At 36.6% G+C, this 23054-nt stretch overlaps 1 protein-coding gene across 2 annotated transcripts; it reads left to right on the top strand.

Annotated features, from left to right (window-relative positions):
- Window positions 1-53: 53 nt before the first annotated feature.
- Window positions 54-22833, top strand: LOC118813869 (tumor necrosis factor receptor superfamily member 14-like). 2 transcript variants are annotated; one of them, XM_036579459.1, is made up of 12 exons: window positions 54-155; window positions 8574-8699; window positions 13158-13383; window positions 14437-14801; window positions 17008-17133; window positions 17544-17699; window positions 17828-17915; window positions 18406-18584; window positions 18692-18762; window positions 18912-18958; window positions 21679-21766; window positions 21887-22833. In XM_036579459.1, the coding sequence occupies exons 4-11, from the start codon at window positions 14675-14677 to the stop codon at window positions 21734-21736; spliced, it is 852 nt and encodes a 283-aa protein (XP_036435352.1). In that variant the 5' UTR covers window positions 54-155; window positions 8574-8699; window positions 13158-13383; window positions 14437-14674; the 3' UTR covers window positions 21737-21766; window positions 21887-22833. The 2 variants fall into 2 exon arrangements, with proteins under 2 accessions (XP_036435352.1, XP_036435351.1); XM_036579458.1 differs by lacking the exon at window positions 54-155 and adding an exon at window positions 5372-5614.
- The last annotated feature ends 221 nt before the right edge of the window (window positions 22834-23054 follow it).

The raw sequence follows: 23054 nt of genomic DNA, 5'->3' as shown, positions 1-23054 counted from the left end.
AGAATTCTATGCATTCTACTATTTTCTTGTTCTTTTTCTCTCAAGGTTCCCTTATGTTACAGTAACACTGACGTGGTGGTGGTGTGTTAGTGTGAATCCCAGCAGAGATGCGAGAAAAACAGTTACAGCTAAACTAACACTTAAAGCAGAGCAAAGTAAGTCTGTGTTTTCTTTTATATTTTTTAGACTACAGTAGGACTTTAGTGCATACTGGGACATATTTATAGTCAAGATGTTTAAATGTTACTTCAATAAATGGACATAAATGTTGTGGCTCCCAAGGTGGATTGATTTTTGTTGAAAGGACAAAGTGGCTTTTCTTAACATTTGGTTGCTGACCACGGCTCTAGGGCTTCCTTGTTTCAGAAGGAAGTAGTTTCAGTTTTGTAATAACTTGATGGGTGGCCTAAACTAGAATAAAATACTCCTTTTGTAATTTAATTCCTGAGATGTGTTTCACATTTTAGAACTGCCCTCACTCTCATGGCTTTTGAATAGATCTGTTCTGTTATTTTACAGAAAATTGATAGTAACTTTTCTTTTTCTTTTGAACATGTGTTGTACGGTTTTACAAATAGCTCCTCTAAAAAGGCAGATAAATACAATATAATCAGTCTCATTTTATTGCTAGCAAAATTCTATATTCACAAATGTAAACATTCAAATCAAAATCTTGTTTTAATTTTATTTGCTAATGAAGCCAAACAATACTCAGAAACAAGTAATACATCTGTCAATAAGAAAGCTGTCAAAACACTGAAATGTGATATTTTTGTATAAAGTTATGTCTGTTTGTTAATAAATTCCCTGGTAGCATTTTTGTTTCTTTTTTTGTTTTCTGTTTTGGTTTTCTTTTATTATTGGAGTCTTTTATTGATTCTGTATGTTTACATTCAAACTGAATGACTTGGTGCCCACAACACTGCCATAACTTTGAAATATAATTCTTCAGAAAGCTGTGACATTTTTATCTGATAACATTGTGACAACATAGTGGCAACGTGTACACTGTCACAACCTCCTGGGACTCCACTGAACTACCAACAGGTAGTTATAATACTACATGGCAGTGTTACTAAATAATGAGGTTGTGACAACCTTGTTCAGACAACGTAAACAGCACCACCTTATGACAACCTTATGCAGCAACATTGTAAGAAAGAAGACAGCATTGTGACAGTGCTGCGTGTTTGCAGGAGAATAGTCCAGTGATTTTATTAAACAGTTTTAAACATTTTAATAACAGAATGTCTTACAAACAATGTTATAAATGTTTAATCATGTAAGTGGGTGACCTTTTGCTTTTTTTTTACTTTTTCTGTTCTTCTTGTCACACACCACTCACATGGCGCTGATAAATATTTTCCTTTACAGGTCAACTGTGTGTATAATTGAGCTGATCTTTTTTCAGAGGTTATGCTAACCATACGCTAGAAGACTTTGAAAAGACTCTCAAAAGACTTTAAAAGGCTAAAGTCTGACACCCTCTCACATCTAACGACAGTGTGGCAGAGTTTTTCGTCACAGACTATGATTTTACAAAGACTGGGGATCTTGCAGGGTCAATATTTGCAAGACTGAAACTAGATTTCTGAGATGATTTCCCATCATGCACCTTGTGGAAATTTACAAGAAGAGAAACCCTTTTCCTTCTCCACTCTATAGTGCCCATGTGTCAAACACAAGGCCCACAGGCCAAGTCAGGCCCGCGGCACAATCCTATTTGGCCCACAAAATCATTTTAATTTTCTATTAATATTAGTCTGTTTCACCATGAGCTGCACGACAATCCCCAGCATGCACTGCAACATGATGTATGTATATGGGATAGCACCATAAAAAGATGCCAGGTGTCTAGGTTAAGCAAACAGACAGGTTTAAAAAATCTACCAACAAATTTGGGACGTTAAAGAGGTTTAACAGTGATGCGTAGCTATGTATCTTATTGTTTTCTATAAAGCCTATTGTTTTATATGTAGAACAATTTGTTATTATTTAAAATGATTCATATGTTATTATATTATTATTATTATTATTATTATTATTATTACATTGTATAAGTATTCAGTGCCTATTTTGCTGTTGCAGTTTGGGCATATTTTGAATAAACAATGGCCAGTTTGAGTCATGGCAAAACGTTAAGGTAAAATGAAATGAAAACACAGCTGGCCCACAGATTTGTTGAGATTTTTTAATATGGCCTCTTTAGTGGTTGAGTTTGACACCCCTGCTATAGTGGTACAAATGGGAAGAGGCATCGGCTGGACATGGGTCATTCTACAGAACTACAGATATATTGCATTAAAAAAAAAAAAGATGTTACGGTTACAATTTATTTATATTTAAAATAAAACAATAAGTTATTTTAACAATTACACCTTCTCGAGCCATCAATTTAGCAATATTGGTTTTTAAATCAGTTATCTAGAATTCCAAGCATCAGAAGTGCTTGTCCCCACAGTCATGTGTAAAGGGTGAGTGAAATATTACAAAACACATTTTTCTGCAATTTTAACTGCAATAACCTATACATGACTATGAAATATATGATTTAAATGACATAAAGAAAACAAATGCCAAATAAATATTATAAAATATATAATGAAAGTTGTGGTCCCCAGGAGTCGTTACTGCATAACAAAGAATCTCTTAATAAAAGTCACACTGATGACATCACTTGACTTCCTTCTACCTATTTTCTGAGGATCTATGAGAAAAGCACATGGTACGTCCACTGTGTCTATCAGAAATTTTCTGATTTAGCTCATGATTTCTATGAAGCTTTTAGTTGAAGTTACTGGTGTGACCTACTTTATTCTTAGGTATTTGTGAAAAAATATTAAATTACTAAACTGAGTCTCAGGAACTTGTGAGGGATCCATGTGCAAGTTTTAGAGCTTATTTAAACAGGAAAATCAAATAGGCAAAGTCTTAGACAGACAGAGTTCAAAAACCAAGGCAAAAGTATCCAGAGGGGCAAAGGCAAAATGTAGTGAGTGCAACTGAGAGGCAAGCAGCAGGGCTGCTTTAGCGGGAATGAGGATCAGGTGGTGGAATTGGTTGTCATGGTGACAGAGTTCGTACTCGCTGGAGGATGACCTCTGGTGGCCAGAAGAGGGATTGCTGAAAACTGTAGAATTGTATGATCTGCTATATCATCATCCAGTATTTTAAATGAACCTGTAAAATGTGCAGTAACTCTTTTATTTAATATAAAGATTTACACATCAATAAAACATGCAGCGATTCAACATTGTTGATTTGGCGCTATGAACGAAACCATAAAAACAAACAAAATAAGAAGGCAGTCTAACAGAAAGCAAAAACAAAAAAGGAAAAAAAAAACTTCTTCAGTAATGCCAAGATCTTAAGGTCTTCTGCACATTTCCGTTCATTACTAATAATGCACAGTGAACCTGAAATATTAAAACAGCTAGTTTACATTTTTAGGTTCATATAATTCATGTTGTAAAGTGGAGCAGATTTGCCTTTTTTTACAGAGATTTCAGGCACTCACGTATGCATTTTCTCCGTTGCACTCTCTCTCTCTCTCTCTCTCTCTCTCACACACACACACACACACCGCGCGCATGCGCTGGTTCTCGCGACATGCCTAAGCTGAGGCGTAGGATTAAACACAGTAAAGTTGATCAAAATGTCAGAACGAGAAAAAGACTGAGTTAAGACAAATATCCTGCCTATCTCACATCAACGATCGAGAATAGGCGAGCGTGACGCAACTCTAGCAAGACTCATGATTTTATTACGACTTTGGAAATTTGTCTGCGATAGTGAAATCGCTTGAAAAGTCGTTTGGTGTGCGGCCAACGCAAGTACGCTAACCAAACATTTAACGGGCGCCCAGCCACGAGGCTGAAGTTATTTATTCGCAGCTCCCGATTCGCTCGTCTTATTCGCGGCTTCTCTTTTAGCGAATGACGGTAAAACAAAGGAAGTATTCACAAACGCTGTATGCTGCACAGTTTTCACTTTAACAGACTCCGAGAGACTAATGATGGAGACATACTAATGAAGGAGTTAGGAATGTGTACTGTGTTTGACTTACCATTGTGAACATGAAGATTAGGACTATAAAGGAATAAAATATTTAATTCTATGAATATATGATGTTCCTTCAATTCATTTCCAATGCTTTTTTCATTGCAATTTTAAAGTATGAGACTGAAGAAAAAATTAAATTGAATATTTTTTTTTCCAGTCGCAGATGTACCTGGCAATACGGCACAATGAGTATTGTGCGTAAAAGGAAATAGACAAGAAAGAAGAAATTTCAGAGGGGTGTATTTGCATGGAATAAAACCAATAACAGATTCCAAACACGAAAAAACACTGTCCCTGTAAAGAAAAACAGGTTTTAGCCTGGCCCAAGCTGATTTAATACATTAAATAACTGGCAACATGGCTCATAGATCAGTAATGCACACAATGAAAGGAACAGGAAGCTGAAATTCCAGATGGATACTGAAGGCATTATTCACTTCGCGCCAGGATGATTACATATCCTACGTAGGGATCCAGTCTTCCCTTGTAAGGAAAACCTGATTTTAGCCTGGCCCAAGATGATTTAATACATTAAAATAACTGGCAACATGGCTCATAGAGCAGTAATGCACACAATGAAAGGAACAGGAAGCTGAAATTCCAGATGGATACTGAAGGTATTATTCACTTCGCGCCAGGATGATTACATATCCTACGTAGGGATCCAGTCTTCCCTTGTAAGGAAAACCTGGTTTTAGCCTGGCCCAAGCTGATTTAATACATTAAAAATGACTGGCAACGTGGCTCATAGATCAGTATAATGCACACAACGAAATGAATTAGGAAGCTGAAAATCCAGGTAGACACTGAAAGTCTTATTCACATTGGGCCAGGATAATTACATATCATAGATAGAGATCCAAGGGACAGGGTTTTTTCGTGTTTGGAATCTGTTATTGGTTTTATTCCATGCAAATACACCCCTCTGAAATTTCTTCTTTCTTGTCTATTTCCTTTTACGCACAATTACTCATTGTGCCATATTGCCAGGTACATCTGCGACTGGAAAAAAATATTCAATTTAATCACATTTTTTCTTCAGTCTCATACTTTAAAATTGCAATGAAAAAAGCATTGGAAATGAATTGAAGGAACATCATATATTCATAGAATTAAATATTTTATTCCTTTATAGTCCTAATCTTCATGTTCACAATGGTAAGTCAAACACAGTACACATTCCTAACTCCTTCATTAGTATGTCTCCACCATTAGTCTCTCAGAGTCTGCTAAAGTGAAAACTGTGCAGCATACAGCGTTTGTGAATACTTCCTTTGTTTTACCGTCATTCGCTAAAAGAGAAGCCGCGAATAAGGAACAACTGTGCATGACCTCTGTTCGGAGATAAGAAAGTATCTAACAGAAACCAAAAGTACATTTTTTCCAGACTGCTGGTAACTTGATCTGTTCGGGAGCCGTATATGATTTATAATATTAAATAAATGGATGTTTTGGAGAAGCTGAGCTTAACGGGAGAGAGACTGGACACTGCTCCACAGGGCGCTTCAGTACTGCCTTGTTCACACCGTTTTCTTCAAGGAAGTCTACAAAAGTAAGAGCTTTTTATTATTCAAATAACCAACAGGATGTGAACACAGTATTCACACTGTAAAAAAAGGAAAGTCAGGTCAAGTCAAGCTTTCTAGGTATGATTCTTAACACTCAAAGCTCTCCTAACTTATCATTTTAGTGCTGCATCTAAGTCAAAATACAGCTTAAGTTGAGATTTCTCAAAGAAACACAACGTGGTGGCTTATGACTGATCACAGAGTGGGCAGCTGGACAGGTACAGTCACACTAAATTACAGAAATGATGAAAATATATCGAAATGCTTAACAACAGTAAAACTTCACTGGAAAAGAATTTATTTGATTCACATTTGTATGTTGGTTTGACAGGAACGAAATATATTGCATCATCACAAATACTGTCATTCATTTGAATTAATCTTTTTGCTCATTATTTGACTCAGAAATTTAAGCAACCTGATTAGCAGACCTGCTTAACTGCAGGCAACCCCACAGCGCTTCGCTTTTGACTAAACTAAGTTGAGGAAATCAATAAATATGAAGAACGTTGATTTATAATTTCAAGTTGACCTGATTCTGGTTCTCAAATACTAACATTCCTGAAATTTCAACAACAAAAAGGAAGGATATAGTAAGGAAGGAAAAAGAGGAGTGGAATGGTGTGATTCAAAGATAAATTATGAATGAGAGACCCAGAGACTGGACTGACATATCACAGAGGTCAGAGGACGGATTGATTGCATGTTTTCTTTGCTTCACACAAAAATATTCGGTTATGTACGGAAATGTTTATGGCGGTCACCTCTGATCTCTGTTCCACAGCTCTGTGCACTCATGTCCTCACTGTTTAACCTGTCGTATTCTGTTTTGCTCATTTTAAAAAGGATGAGTGGTTTACATCTTATAATGAAGCCTTCATAATTCAGCCACTGAAGAGGACATAGTTCCTGTTGAATTTGGGGATATCAATACATGCCATAATGAAGCACCATCTGTTGTAATTTTGATATTAGTATTAGCTGGTAAAATGAAAATATGACTTTGTGATTACTGAACATCACTGAAATAAAACGCCATCCAAATTCAATATACTGAATATGTAAGTGAAAATGAGAAATGGAGTATTTTTACTCTTTAGTTTTTCTTTCAGTATTAAAGTAGGTATAACATGAGATCCTTTTTTTATGTTTCACTTTGGATCAGTTTCAGTATTACCTGTTAGAATATTTGTCACGCTTCCCTCCGTTCCCGCTGTCGGACTTCATTACCTAGAACCCCACATCAGATCACATGACCTCCAGTCTGCCTAACATGACTCTACACTGTCTGCCTCACCTGACTACTGATTACACTCACCTGTTCCTAATTGTTCCATGTGCTTGTTAGTTTAGTATATAAGCCCGGCTTTAGCTTAGCTTCTTTGTGAAGAATTGCCTTGGTTTACAGAGCCTTACCGAGCCTTCTATTCTGTCTGATTGCTGTATCGTGCATGACTATTTCCTTGTTTGTTTTTCGACCTTGTGTTTTGCCTTGCCCTTTCAGTATTGTTGTAGTTTCTGGATTGACCTTGTTCCTGATTTTTGGACTTGCCACATGGTTACTGTTCACGTGTTTTTGGCTTTTGACCTTGATTTTGGATCTTCCCTTTGTTAATAAACCCATTTTACTTAAGCGTGGTCTGCGAGCCTCTGAATTCTGTCCGAGGCAGACAGTATTTACTATTTACAGTTATTTAATGGATTTTAGTACATTTCTCCTGCTCGTTTGAGCTATACAGTACTGCTTAACGTAATGCTTTCTATAAGGTAATTATATCTACAGTGTAAATAATGTTTAAACAGTTAACATATAATAATACATACATAATTCCATACCATGTTTTGATGCCAGATATCAATATCACACAACAATCCTTGAAAGAGAATGAGATATGACAAGTTATACATTCATGCCAGACTTTCCTTAAACTCCAAATTTCACCTCCACATTTAACCCATCCGTGCAGTGAGACACCACATACACACTAGTGAATGCACACACACTAGGGGGCAGTGAGCACTCTTGCCCAGAGCGGTGGGAAGCTCTATCCACAGCCCCCGGGGAGCAGTTGGGGGTTGGGTGTCTTGCTCAAGGGCACTTCAGTCACATACAGTCGGCTCAGGAGATTGAAGTGGCAACCTTCTGGTCACAGGGCTTTCCCTAACCTCCAGCCCGTGACTGCCCCCAATGTTTGCCTTTCCTTTTCAGCTTATCCTCTATTAGTATTTTTAATAATTTATTTATATAATACATATTCAGGATGATTGGCAGCTGAACTCTTTTTGAACCCTGTTTTGGTGGGTGTGACTGGGCTCAATATAGATGGAAGATGTCCTATATGTGCATCTGGTGAGCAAAAGGCTGATGCTTGTGGGATTTCATGCAAAGTTATGATGGTGAAGCAAAATGAAAGACAAATCTGTATTTACAAGTGTGAAACCAGCTAAGCAGGAACACTGTGTTGTACCTTGATCCTGGAGGAATGTTGTTCTGTTTCACTGTGTACATGTATATAGTTGAAATGACAATAAAGCCTTTTGAACTTGAACTCTTGAACTTGAACAAAGGAGGGGCCCTATATGCAATAAGTTTAATGTTCAGTAATGTGAGTGCAGGTTAAATATATCATCACTTTTTATATAAATATTTTTATAGTTTTTAGCTTGTATTGATGAAAAAAATTAGCTAAATTCTTTTGGATTAAAATCTCTTTATATTAATGTACACTAAAGTTAAGAACAATGTTTAGTTTCATTATATAATTTCAGAGGTTTGAGGTATTGTTACAACAGTCATAATGTGTATATAGTGAAGAAAAAGCTCTTCTAAAATTACTTTATTTAGAACAAACTCAGTCATGGAGCTACACCACCTTTATATATTAGGACTGTGTTGAACTTTAAATCATTGTTCTGTCAGCTCATTTTGACTGTATTTTTTAGGAAACCATGTTGATAGACACTGCAGTGAGGATACAATCACTTCTTGTGTTCCATGTCTGCATTCAACTTTCATTGATGCACCAAACGGCCTCACAGAATGCATTAGCTGTGCAGTGTGTGATCCTGGTAAGTCTGTCCTTGCATGTTTATAATTCTGTGTGCTTTGTGTGTTTGTATTCTTTACAGAAATCTTTCTAGAAAGAATGTTTTGTGTTGAGCAAAGAAAGCCTGCACACAGATTTCTGATACAGTCTGTGGAGCACTAGATGGACATTATTGTACTGAACAATAACCTGTTTTGCATGCTGAGACTAAATATAAAATAACACACTTTCTTTATAAACACACAATTCTTAAAAGTAATGTTTTTGTGTATTAGTAATCATAAACTGAAATTAGAAAGAAAAAAGCTGAAATGCATATTTTGATTGTAAAGCATGTTTTAAGCCCAGCAGCACCTGGGACACACGGCCACCCTGTCCAGATTACAAAACATCTGCCGAATAACAAACAATTAAAAAAAGAAAGAAAACATATTTTCTGATGTTAAATACATGCATAAGCAGCGGACAAGTGTGTACATAATACGCTGTAAAATGGTTTCATACTAAAACACATTACTTCATGTAGTCACAAGCAATTTAACTGGTTTTATTCAACTCAGAAAAATAATTTGAATAGATCAATTCAAAGCAAAATAAACCAGTTAGATGATCAAAATCAATTTCAAATCGACCTCTGCCCTCTTCCAGTTTTTACAGTGCAGCAGCTTGGGGGAAGAAAGTGTCACATCCAATTTTAATAAGCTATAGGTCTCCCCCTTTAACATGATGCTACCAGCACAAGGTGGACGAAGGCTAGCACATGATGGCAGTTATTATGACTTTCAGCATCTTGCCATAGGAGAGACTCATATTACAGAGATGATCTAAAGCAGAGGTGGCCAGCTCTGTTCCTGGAGGTTCAGTGTCCAGAACCGTTTGGTGATTTTCCTGGCCAGACCTACTACATCTGGTCATTAACTAAGAAGATCAATCAGGTTTTTTTGAGCAGGGAAATCACCAAACTGTGCTGCACTGCTGCCCTCCAGGACTGCCTATTTTGATCTAGATCCCCTTTATAATGCTAATCTTTTGAACCAGATGGAGAGAAATCACATTATGCCATCATGAATTGTGTTTCACTCTGACAGATGTGAAGATTTGGGACAGAAATAAAGGCAGGAACACTTTCTTCTGATGCTGAATGTGGAAATAAAACTCCAGCTGCTCTAACAGCTGGAATCATAGTTTCTTTTGTTGTGCCTGTAGCAGTAGCAGTTATCATGTTTCTCTAAATTAAACATAAGACTGTCCAGTAAGCTTTCATATTCATATAATTATTCAGATCAAATGTTTTATCCATATTTACATAATACTTAAAAATTTTATTTTAAATCTGTGTTAATATTAGACCGTGCTTCTTAAACGGATGGAGATGAACACACTTTTAGACATTAAGACATACCATTAGAGGAACCTGTAAGTGTTATATTAGTTTGGCTAGTTTTACTGTACAACCGGACATTCAGACAAAAACCGAATATAACAAATATACTGAATAAACTGAATATACAAAAATCAGTTCTCACTCAATGTTTTACCTTCTCCGTCACATCACAGATACAAAGCAGGTACAGTGGGTACTAAAATTGCTAAACTATATGTAGCAAACTCAGGGATGGGGGAGTAGCTAAGTAGCGCGGTACTTTTTGTAGTTAGCTACAATTTTTTGTAGCTAATAGCTGTAGCTGCTACAGTTTTATGAAATGTAGCTCATAGCTTTAGCACCTACATTTTTTCTGTAGCTATAGCGAAAACTTTTGCTACAATTTTGCTACAGGCTTCAGGCATTCCACGCAAAATCAGAACGCGGTCGTTAACTGGGCTGGTGGCGACTGCGCAATCCTGACTGAGCCAGTTCAAGCAAACAGTCACGCGCTGATCACCCCTTACTATAGCAAGCTTGACTCAGGGGTCGCAACTGAAATGTTAAGAAGAGCCATTTTGTCCTTTCAACAAAAACTAAACCACCTTGGGAGCCACAACATTTTATGTCCATTTTACCGTCTTGGCTGTGAGTATATCTCAGTATGTGCTGATAGTACAGGCTAAAAATATAATATAAACACAAACGCAGACTTACTTTGCTCTGCTTTAAGCTTTAGCTCAGCTATAGCCGCTTTTCTCGCATCTCAGGAAAATTCTCTGCATGTTTCTTGTAAAATGTCTCAGTGTTCGACTTTTTCCGAGGCTGAAGTCACTTCTCATTCTCCAGCTTCTCGTTCTAATTGCCCCGTTCCAACTTAAATGGTGCCTGAGGCGCCAGATTGTACTGCTGCGCCATTTAAGGTGGAATGGGACAATTCGAACAAGTAGCTGCTGAATGAGAAGCTGACTTCAGCTTCATGAGTTGTTGTAGATTAATCATATCAGGAAACCAGCTGAGTGCTTATAAATGCAAATAAGTCTGTCCATCTCCAAATTATCGATGTTCGTCTTAAATCTCTCTCTTTGCCTTTTTGTTATCTGCACTGCTGTGTGTCCAGCAGTCTGCGCGTCAGTCTTCAGCATTAAAGTCTGTGAATTAGCAGTTTTACATTAACTCCAGCGTTTAAAACTATTTATTGTCAAAACTTATAACGATTTTACAGCAAAGGAAGATAACGTTATTTTACCTAAAAATTTAGTTCTTCTGTGGAGCCGCAGCAGCTCTACAGCAGTACAGAGATTATTCAAATAATCTAAATAATAAGCTAAAGTGTTGCTGAAGTTTAACAAAGGACTCTGAATGTCATGTGTGTACAAATCTTGCTGAAATGTTTTAAATTGGAGCAGTTGTATTTCAACAGTTGACAATGCTCTAAACAAAGTTGTTTGGTTTGTCTACGTTTATTTTTGTTGATTTTTGTTTGGAAAAACCTGGAATGATTGACTTTGCCTAAATTTTTGTTGGATATCATGTCTTTGGTTGTGTAAGTTTGATTGTACACTTAAACTCACTTTTTGGTGATCTTTTTGTATATTTGCAGCTTTTCAGTTGTATATTTCTTTCTGGCACATGATTAAATGCAGTGTCTTGTTCACACTCTCACTTAGACTTGTTTGGTGTGTCAGGTTTCACAAACATTCTGACAATCACGCTAAAAGTAGCTGAAAAGTAGTGCACTATTTTGTAGAGTTTTAAATGAACCTTAAACTCAGCTCATTAAAAAGCTTCGCTCCAGACGTGAGTGACTTTTCGCCAGTTTTCTTTGTTTACTTGCTGTATTTTCTTCTTTCTTGCTCTCAGTTTTCATCAGCTGTTGCAGCTGTTGAGTCATTGACCAGTTTCCATTACTAGATTACAATCAGAGTCGGGTCAAAAAAGAATCAAACGTTTTATATACCTACTCCGACTGGTCTGGGCGATCGAGAGGCTAAAAAAAAATCTAGTCCAGTCCAACTGTCGACTCTGACTGACCCAAAAATCTGCAGACTAAAGCCGACTAGCACAGACTCAGCCAGACTGACAATCTGGGCTAAAAGCAGCGTCAAAGTAGTGTAGTGTAACCCCGACGTTAGAAATAATGTTTTCAAAGATAAGGTAGTTTATACTGTATGACAGAAATGAGCTGTGATCTTTTTTCAGTTATCACAGTATTCTGAGGCATGTTTTGAAGATTAATCTTTTGGTCAGAAATAACATAAAATACTGTTCATTTTGCCAAAATAAACTCACAGAGAGGGAACTGTGATGTTAAGCTACTAAAATTGTAAAATTCCTCTTGTTTTCTTCCTAGCCTGGGATTGAACAGCCTGCTCTTATGACATTTTATGAAAATGTGACAAATTACATTCTATAAAATGCTCCTGGCGTTCAGCAGTATGGACTAAACTATTCTTCTAACTGTGAAGAGAAGTGCACAGCAATGCAGGACTGTAGAAATGTGGTCCAAAACAAAGTCATTTTCCATAAGATGTGCTGTGTCATATTTCCATAAAATGTCACATGAGCAGCAGGCAGTTCCTCCGAATTTTGAAGTCTGCGGGGAATTATAGTCAAAAGCACCTTCTTAGTTTGGAAAAGAAAGAATCTTACCTGTATTTAATTACCTTATTATTTCATTACACCTGCAAAGAGTATAAACTTTTGACAAATGTGTTAGTCAAGAAACAAACACTATGTAAATATATTTAATATAGTTGTCATGCTATATGTTTGATGAACAGTTTCTAAGAATTATAATAAATATAAATAAACATATACACCTGGGAGGGTCCTGGGCAACATCTTTCCTGTTTATAGCTAGTAATGACTCTGCAAATACCTTTACTATCAAGTGTTTCAGTGTACTTTAATAAGGTAAAAGACTTCATATTTTCACTTCAGCACAGGAATTTTGTACTTTGTCCACCATTGGTTTACTTTACTGACTGTATGCTTGTTTCTCTGTATAAATCCCTATGAAGGTCTGTAAAAGTCATATCTATGTAAAAGTCAACACTATTTAATAAAACTCATTTTTCCTTTTCTTCACATGATCTGTTCGTTCTGCCATCACAGCACAACCAGTTCCTGAACTGCTGTTTTTGGAGCCCGGAATGAACCATGTTCGGTACAGAAGGCCAGGCAGGACGGGAAATCCAAACCTTATTCCTTTAAACAAGAACTCTGACCGTTTTCACTGTGGATCTATCGCTGTTTTGTTTGGTGAGCTCCTCCCCTCGTCGCCATCGCGCTGGGCTTGTTCAACAAAAACAGACGATCCCACTTCAGGACAAAGAAAAAGGTCTGGCTGTTTATTTATTTTTAAACAGATAAAGGACACAATGAATAGATATTTAATGGGCGTCCAGCGCTCTGTATCCTCTCCGCTGCGTCTGAAAAACAGGACACGTAGACTAACAAATATGCTTGACCTCTGCTCGGAGACGAGACCCAACAAAACCGAAAACCGAAAGTACGGAGCTGTTTATTTCTCAAAAAGACATTTAAAATTCAAACGGTGCTTCGGTTTTGAGCTTTTGGAGAAGCTGAACTAAACAGCAGACAGACTGAGGGCTGAACTCGTGATCTGTTGTCTGCTGATGATCAGGCAGTTAGACAGTAACGCTGAAAGCTGTAAAATACAGAATCATTAGTGACAGCAAAATGTTCAAAATGTTTAAAACCACGATAGAAAAATAATCTTTAACCTCCGAGGCCTTCAGCTCTGAACAGTCTGGAGTGTTCCAAACAATTCAGTAAACTTTTGTAGTGAATTTATTAAGACGAAACGTTAATGTCTAAACCGTAGTGGTGTCTACACACACACACACACACACACATACACACACACACAAACAACACCAGTTTGTTGAATTTGTGAATAAAGAATTTAGCATACAGAATCAAAAACCGCTGTTGTTCTAGAAGCTTACTGAGGTTAAATTTAGAAATGATGTCTGAGTTTAAAAGAGTGAATGTCTTTGTCAGGATTAAAGAGATTTAAGAAGATTACGAAAATTATATATTAAATAAAAGGAGGCCGTAACATGCATTCCATCGCAACTGTTTTGCGTTCCCTGGCTAATGTTTTGCATTAGGATGCAACGGTTTGCATTCGCTTGCAAAAGATGCGCTTTGCTTAAAACATGCAGGAATATTGGAGAATTGATTGTCTGTCCCAGTAAGAGCAATTATCTAAATGTTATCTGTTGTTTCTGTAATACAATTATAATTGTAATCTTTGCTACACAAGAATGTATCAGAGTATCATTCATGAAGCTGCACTTTCTTCAGACTCAAAACTGATTGCTTGGTTGTTGATTTCAGCCATTTTAAAATGTTTGCTTTTTTTCAGATTCTTCTCTAAGGAACGGAAAACCTGGACAAGGAATTAATGTACAGAGAAGATGAGCTGCATCAGAAAAACTGAAAGGAAAAGTTGTTTTCTTGTTGGTCTGCCAACTGTAAAACTGTCAATAGCATGAAACAAACTTAAATAATTTTGCAGATGATCTAAAGCTTCTGAACAAGACAGATGAAATGTGCAGGATTTTGCATTCTTTACCAGAAGAGACTGAACCAGCACTTTTATCATGATCTCTGGTTTGCAGATCATCTTTATTGCTGCTATTATTTCCTCAAATTTTGAACACTGTTTTGGCTCATGTGCCTGGGCTGAGTATGAGATAGGTGGAGAATGTTGTCCCATGTGTTCACCAGGTAAGCCAAAAGCTGATGCTTATGTTGTTTACAGAGACCCACTTATAACATTTCTGTGATTTTGTGTACCAAAAATGTATTTTTACATGACTTTTCTTTACCTCTGTTTTTGTTACTGCACCTTAAAGACTGATGTATGTGAATGTGTGTTATGATAGGCTGCTTTGTTTTGCGCCTCATTCAGGAAGTAGTCTTGGCTTAAACACTTCCTATAACTTCAGCTAAACTGTTGTAGGCTGAATAGGAGGATGTATATAAATGTGCTTTTTTGTGACATCACAGAACTAATGTATTTAAAACAGCTGCTTTAAGTTTGTGTATTGACTGTCTAAGTGAATCATACTATTTAAAACTTTAACAGTGTTACATACAACATAATGTTGTAATATTTGAGTCAAGAAACCAGAATGTTCTCTGTTTTGAAATCATTTGGACTCTGGTGCAATGGTGGGTATGGTGAAATTGTTCTTGAGAACAATTCTTGAGAACAGGGTCAAATGCCGCCATCTGAAGAAACTGGAAACTGAATTTTTTTCTTTAGCATTATGATTATGAACAATATCTTCAAACAAAATAAAACAGTTTGTGTTTCTACAACCCTATTTCCAAAAAAGTTGGGACACTGTGCAAAATGTACAGAAGAACAGAATGCAATGATGTGCAAATCATTTAAACCATATTTTTAAAGGAAATACTACAAAGACAACATATCAAATGTTGAAATTGTATTGTTTTTTGAAAATTATATGACAATTTTGAATTTAATGCCAACAACACATTCCTTCCCTGAAAAAGACATCTGTTGCAAATGTGCATATGTTGCCAAAACGTATATATATATATATATATATATATATATATATATATCATTCAGCATTAATGGTGCCTTCACTGATGTGCACGTCACCCATGCCATGTGCACTAATGCCCCCCTATACCATCATGAATACTGACTTTTGAACTGTGCACTGATAACAAGCTGAGTGGTCTTTAGCCCAGAGGACACAGTGTCCATGATTTCCAAGAAGAATTTCAAATGTTGATTTGTCAACCACATTCAAAGTGAGTGCTCAGTTCTTCAGTACAGCTCCAGAGCTCTGCAGAACCTATTTTATGTTGAGAAATGTTATTCTTGAATTGTCGCACTATTTGCCTGCACAGTCTTTCACAGAGTGGTGAACCCCTCCTCATCTTTACTTCTGAAAGCCTCTCTTAGATGCTTTTTTATACCCAGTCATGTTACTGACATGTTGTCAATCAACCACCAGGTGTTTTTTTAGCATTACACAACTTTACTAGCCTTTTGTTGCTCCTGTCCCAACTTTTTTGGAACGTGTTGTTGGCATGAAATTCATAATAGGCATATGTTTTTCAAAAAACAATAAAATTTCTCAGTTCCAACATTGGATTTGTTGTCTTTTTACTGTTTTCAATTAAATATAGGTTTTAAATGATTTGCACATCATTGCATTTTGTTTTTATTTACATTTTGCACAGCACCCAACTTTTTGGAAATGGGGTTGTATATGTTTAGATAAAATCAGTTCACTGCTAGTCGAGTTTACTTCTGAACAGGATTTGAGCAGAGCAGGAATAGAGAATAGAACAGAGAATAACCTTACCGTCATTTGCTTTTAAAAACATACAATGCAAAGTTGCACTAAAACTATAATATAAAAATAATCAATAATATTTTTAGGCTATGTATTATTCATGTTATATGTTATCATGTTATATATTATTAAATGTTAAGATATGTCTGTACAACATATAAAATTGACTCAGACTCACTTCTGATGGTCTTGACTACAACAGTAATATTACTCAAGCTGTATAGAAGTAGTTCAGAGTGAAGGAAAAAAATCTCTTTACATTAACACATCATCACTGTCAAAGTTTCTATTTTGTATGACTTGATGATTGGACCAATAGAAATGCTCAGAATGTAATCTCTTTACATTGAGTTTAAAGACCACTGCCTTCTCCTGTGAACTTGGAGATATTTGTTTTTCTTAGGGCCGTGGCAATATATGTTTAAGTTAAGAACTATTTCTTTCTTCCTCTGTAAATCTCTCTCTCTCTATGAGATATGAGGTTTTGATAAACTGTAATGATGCACATGATACCAAAATTCTCTCCCAAAACAATATTATTCAAAACAATTTCAGTTGTTTCAATATGACTGAGTTGGTTTGTTTCTCTTTAGGAAACCGGGTTTATAGACACTGCACACAGGATACGAGCACTACCTGTGTTCCATGCCTTCCCTCAACTTTCCTTGATGCACCCAACGGCCTCATAAAATGCTTTAGCTGTGCAGTGTGTGATCCTGGTAAGTCCTAGACTTTAAAACATGGTCTTTAAACTTATACTTACTACGCCTAGGATCACTTACTGCTTACTTGGTAAAGGATCATTTTGTTATATAGCTCATAAACTCTGGAAAATCTTTCCAGAGAATATTAGGAATGCAAGTTGATTAGGCGTTTTTAAATCCAATTAAAAAGCATTTATTTTTAGGCTAGCTTATGTTGAGATGTATTGTGGCCCATTTTCTCCTGTTTGTAATTGTGTAATTTTATTTTTATTATTTTGTTTATATTTCCAATTTATATGCCTGTGTGAACCAATCTGATTTTGTAACTAAAAAGCGCTGTATATTATTATTATTATTATCATTATTGTTATTATTATTATTAATATTGTTATGTGTTTTATTGGGTCTCTACGTGCTGTTCACAGGTCAGGGTTTAAGAGTAAACACTGCCTGCACTCAGTCATCAAATACAGTCTGTGAGCCAGTAGATGGATATTACTGTACTGATCAGTACAGTGGCAGCTGTAGACGAGCTGACAAACACATAAACTGCAGCCCTGGACAATATATAAAGCAGAAAGGTTGGTATATATCTGTATGAACTGTAAAGCTTTCCAGTAACATCTTTTGCATTTTTCTCTTTAAATGACTGGGTTACATGCTATTCCACTTTATTCTCTGTGACTGAGCAGAACTTCTATGTTTACAGGAACAGCATCTAAAGATACTGAATGTGCTGAATGTCCAGATGGTACCTTTTCAAACGGCTCTCTTCAGATTTGTCAGCCACATTCAAAGTGAGTGTTCAGTCGTTCAGTACAGTTCCAGAGCTCTGCAGAACGTATGACAAGACACGCTAATGCTCTGACAGCTCATGGTGGCCCACAAATGAGACACTTTTTTGTTGTTTTTTTTCTTCGATTTGTCACCTGTTTGTAGATAGTTTCTGGTTCAGAGATACAGCTTGCGGAAAGAAATTCACCAGGTGTCATAAGGTTGTAGTCTTGTCAGTTATTACAGAGATGTTCTAAGAAACTGAGAGAAACTGAGGTCTTCATGGTATAGTGTTTCTGCAGGGTTTGGTGGCTTCTCACATATACTAACACACTAACACATGCTAACAACCTGGTAATTTACTGGGCAGTTGAATCAGGTGTGTTTGAGCAGAGAAATTACCAGACTGTGCTGAACACTCACTCACTGGGATATAGATCATTTCCATAATGTTTCAGATAAATCAGGCCAGAAAGAAATCGTATTACTTTTCCTCCTCTCTTTGACTGACAGATGTGAAGATCTGGGACTCACAGAAATAAAACCAGGAACACGTTCTTCTGATGCTGAATGTGGAAATAAAACTCCAGCTGCTCTAATAGCTGGAATTATAGTTTCTGTTCTCATTGTGGCTGTAGCAGCAGCAGTTATCGTGCTTGTCAAAATTAAATGTAAGACTTTCTCATGTCGAGGTAAGGGTTTCATGTTTACTATACCATTTAGAAAAAAAATACATCTAATGTTTTTTAATGTTTTATTTTTGCTTTAATGTGTACATGTTGTTAAAATGTGGTTTCAGACTGGTTTGAGATTCAGCCAGCTGAGAAAAATCACACAACTCCAGTAGAAGAAACTGGATTTGAGGAATCTGTAAGTGCTGTTTTGCTTTGACTACTTCTAAACATTCTGTTTTAATGCAGTCTTAATCAAGTGATTCAAGAACACTACACTACATGTGATTCTGTGATTAAAATGAATCCTATAAACTGACTGTAGTTTATTTTTCTTTTTTCATGAAGACAGCGCTCTCATCAGTGATGACAATGTTGACTAAGCCTCCAGACAGGTAAAAGACATGGATAAGGATTTACTTCTGTTGGAACTGTGAACTTGTGCAGTCTGATTAGACCTGAGGACAAAATAAATATTACTAGCTGTATGTTTTGTCTGCTTGTACTTGGTCACAAAAAAAGTATTAAAAGTATTAAATATTATGATAAATATTTATTATTATTATTAGTAGTAGTAGTAGTAGTAGTATTGTGATGATGATAAATAATATGAATAATAATATGGTTAAAAATAATACTTTTACCAAATTTTCATTACTCATTGTTAGTCATTACCTGTTACTGTTGCCATCTAGTTCACTCCAGTTGCACCAGTCTAACAGTGTGCTAGAATGAAGGGAAGCAGGCATTTCCTCCACAACCTGTGCAGCCAATCATTGTATCTTTTCAACCTAGTTAGCTAATGGTTGATGCACAACTGAGACCAGCACAGCAGATATGGAAGTTCCCAGGAAGTAACTATTCTGAATTTGATTCATTTTTGCTAATCAAATCTTGTAAAGCAGCAATCATAAATAAAAGAGAAGTCATCTCAAGCATTCCTGGCAACCTGAGAAACTGGTACTCTATGGACACTGAGAAATTTTGGTATTAGTGACATTAAAAGCCCTTAGAGAATATTAAAGCAATAAGCCACAAGAAGTCAAGGGTTACTGCGATTTTATCACAGGAAAGGGTGTTCTTCCCCATGATAAAATCGCAGTAACGCACTATAGTATAAAATATATTAAAATACACAATGTTTTAAATAATTATTTAAGTTACAATTAATAATAATCAACATAAACAAGTATTCCGCCAAGAAATGTAGTTCCTTTAGAGTGTGGTATCATTGCTAAGCAACCATTGACCACTGAATGAGGAGAACGTTCAGTCGCTCATCAATGAACATATGATAACACAGCACTGTTTGATGCAAAAAATGTTTGCTTCATAAGTACTTCTTGGTCACCAGATTGCCACCGCGATTCTTATTTAGCACCAATCCAGCGGTGCCTCTCTTCTCGTGCTGGGTCTGAATCTCAAATGGCTCCCTGCTTCCTACATAGCGCACTATGTAGGAATTAATTTCTAAACTTTTATAGCTAGCACACTATTTAGGGAGTACAGAGCCGTTTGGGATAATCAGCCTGGGTTTGACGGTACAAATGACCGAAAAGTTTGTGATTTTGTTGTTTAGGCTGTTGGCTATCTTTTAGCCTGTTAGCTAGCTGACCAGTCTAGTTGTAGTTAAGAATGTAAGTCTCCAGCCCCTCAGTTTAAACAAAAAACGGGTCCTTACTTCATCAATATATTCGGTGGTCCATGCGAGCAGCATGAGTCAAAGATTAATCCATTAACAGCACAAGGGTTTTTTCGTGCAGTGGCACAGTGATACACGATTCAGTTGTTGTGAGGCGGTCATAGGAGTGGTATATCATGGATTTTACAACGGCTTCGAACGCAGCTCGGCCAATCAGGTTTAAGGACCGGAACTATCCGTTGTATAGTAACGTTTGTACCCTACATCTGTAATTTCCGTTCATAGATTTTTTTCATGTTTAAACATCTCTAATACACTATATGTACAAAAATATCCAGACAACCCTTCTAAGTTGTGAATTCAGCTACTTTAAGGTGCTCCTATTGCTGATGCAGGCATTCAGTTGCAAAAGAACTGCTTGTCTAATCTACATAGAAAAGCACTGCCAATAGAGTGGGGTGCTGTGAAGCAGCCACACAAAGCCAACGGTCATCATGCCCAACTGTGTGCTCTGGAGTGATTTAGCTCCATCCAACACCTTTGGGAAGAGTTGATCTAGAACTAGCTTCCAACATCAATAGCTTTCCTTTATTAGTGCTTTTGTGGCTGAATGCAATCAAATCCTCAGAGCAACATTCCAACATCTAGTGTAAAGCCCTCGCAGAAGACTTGCGGCTGTTAATGCAGCAAAGGAGGACAAACTTTCTATTAATATTCTTGGTTTCAGAATGTTGAATGAGCAGATGTGTAAAACTGTTTGGACATACAGTGTATTTCAGACAAAAATACATCCAATTATTAATAGTTATAATACACATTTGTCTTTTTAAAATTAAAACAACAATAACGTGGGGTTTCTCCCAGCTGAAAAGGAGGCAAAACTGATGCACTCCTGTCTTTCATGCACTCCATAGGATCTTTTACTTAGCTGGAATGGCAATCTGTGTTGACCGTATTGCTGGCCAAAGTGAAGAATTTGGAAGTGAAGGAGAGTTTCTCAGATAACTGCACTACAGTTTATGCTGACTGTTGCTTTGCAGTCATTTTCCACAGCCATTTGATTTCACAGTCATATTATTCTGCACTGAAAAAAACAAAAAAAGGAAAATGAGCGTGTTCGGTTGAGATGAATAAACATAAATAAAAGAAGTAAATCCATTCATTTAGACTTTGAGACTTATGAAAACAAAACAATTCTAACATCTATCTGGTGCTCTGTCATGTTTAGATGGCAGCGCTGAATAATGCTTGTTTATTTGTTAGCTATGTAGCAAATTCTTTTAGAATTCTTTTAGAAACTTTTAGAATGTAAGCTAACAGAATGTGTTTTTTGCTTTTTGAAATTTTGACAGGAAATAAACTCAAGAGTGCTGGCAACCCAGTTCTATACATGTGACTTAAAAGACATCCATCATTGGCTAGTATTGCTCTGAATCACCAGGAGAAAGAAACTAATCAATCTTTTTCCTTTAGTCAGGAGCCTGACCAGTCACACCTGAACACAAGCAGCTCTGGCAATCCTGCAATCTGAACTAGCAGCCTCAGGAAAAAAGATAGATAGGTGAGCTATTACTGCTATCACATGCCGAGAATGAGCAATAATATTTTTTCCAATGTTATTTCTGTCTAACAATGCTTTAGTGCATTTTAACTTTGTTTTTTCTTTTGGATTCTCTCCTAGACTCTAGGAAGTGCCGTGGTAGCCCTGGTCATGTGTCATTTCCTCCTGGAATCTCAGAATGCAGGATCGTGGGAATGGCCAATCTTGGAACACACTTGTGCTTGTGACCCTGAGCAACATGAGCTGAAGCATGTGGAGAAGATCTGGTTTTAGGCAGTGCAGGACTTCGCTAAACAGTGGAGCAACTGTGCATGATCCTGAATAAACTGACACAGCGTGCAGTTTCACTGTCTGTCTGCTACAGGAAGTACAAAAGGAAGCAGTTTGCTTAGATAAGCAACTGCTTTTGTTGCCATTCCTTGGGTTTATAAATCGTTGCTGTCCAATGAAAAATGTATCTCCATTTTTTTGCGATTTTTACTTTTCAGCATCATTTGAGCTCAGCAGCTGTCTTTTACGTTGAGTAAAAATTTCATAATGACTGGACCAATAGAAATGCTTCAAAATTGCTTACCACAAAATCTCTTTACATTAACTTACATTAAAAGGTAAGAGTGCTTTTGCCCTCTCCTGTAAAGTTACTGTGACTAAATGCTGTGTGATTAGTCTGTAGCCTTCAGTTTTGAAATAATTAATATTTAAGCACTCCTTCCATTACTCTAGAAATGCCTGTGCAACTAACCTTTTTTTAACCCATAAATGCCCAGGACCTGCTGGCGGGTCCAAGCTTTTACTACACACTAATACAATTTAAAATAATATATATTTTAATATTAATAAAGCCATAATAATGGCAATTCCAGAAAAATAGCCATACAAATCTTTTTGCTAACTTGGTGTGGTTGACAATTACTCATTAAATGACCCTTTTGTCCTTTTAACATTTGTAATATTTGACTTTACTGATACAACTTTAATTATAAAGATGTGCCTTTTCTCTGGCATTGGTGTATAATATGTATGTATTTTATGTGCAGTCTTATGCAAAATATACAAAATCTTTGGCACATGAGCATTTATCTTTGTTTACATTTTCTGTATTCATGTGCATGTACAGTGGTGCAGTTTTAGCAATGCAGAATTCAGAGTTTTACTGACCTTCACATGCTGCTTGTGACCTGTCACTAGTGCACTACATTGGTCCTAAAAATGAAGGTTCCTGCACTCAAACAGTGCATAAAATGTCTAACAAAGAGCTGCCAAGGATTCAGCCACTTGTGCACAATTC

The sequence above is a fragment of the Colossoma macropomum genome, unplaced genomic scaffold (assembly GCF_904425465.1).
Source record: "Colossoma macropomum unplaced genomic scaffold, Colossoma_macropomum, whole genome shotgun sequence".
Taxonomy (NCBI): domain Eukaryota; kingdom Metazoa; phylum Chordata; class Actinopteri; order Characiformes; family Serrasalmidae; genus Colossoma; species Colossoma macropomum.
This window is presented reverse-complemented; position numbering and strand designations above follow the sequence as displayed.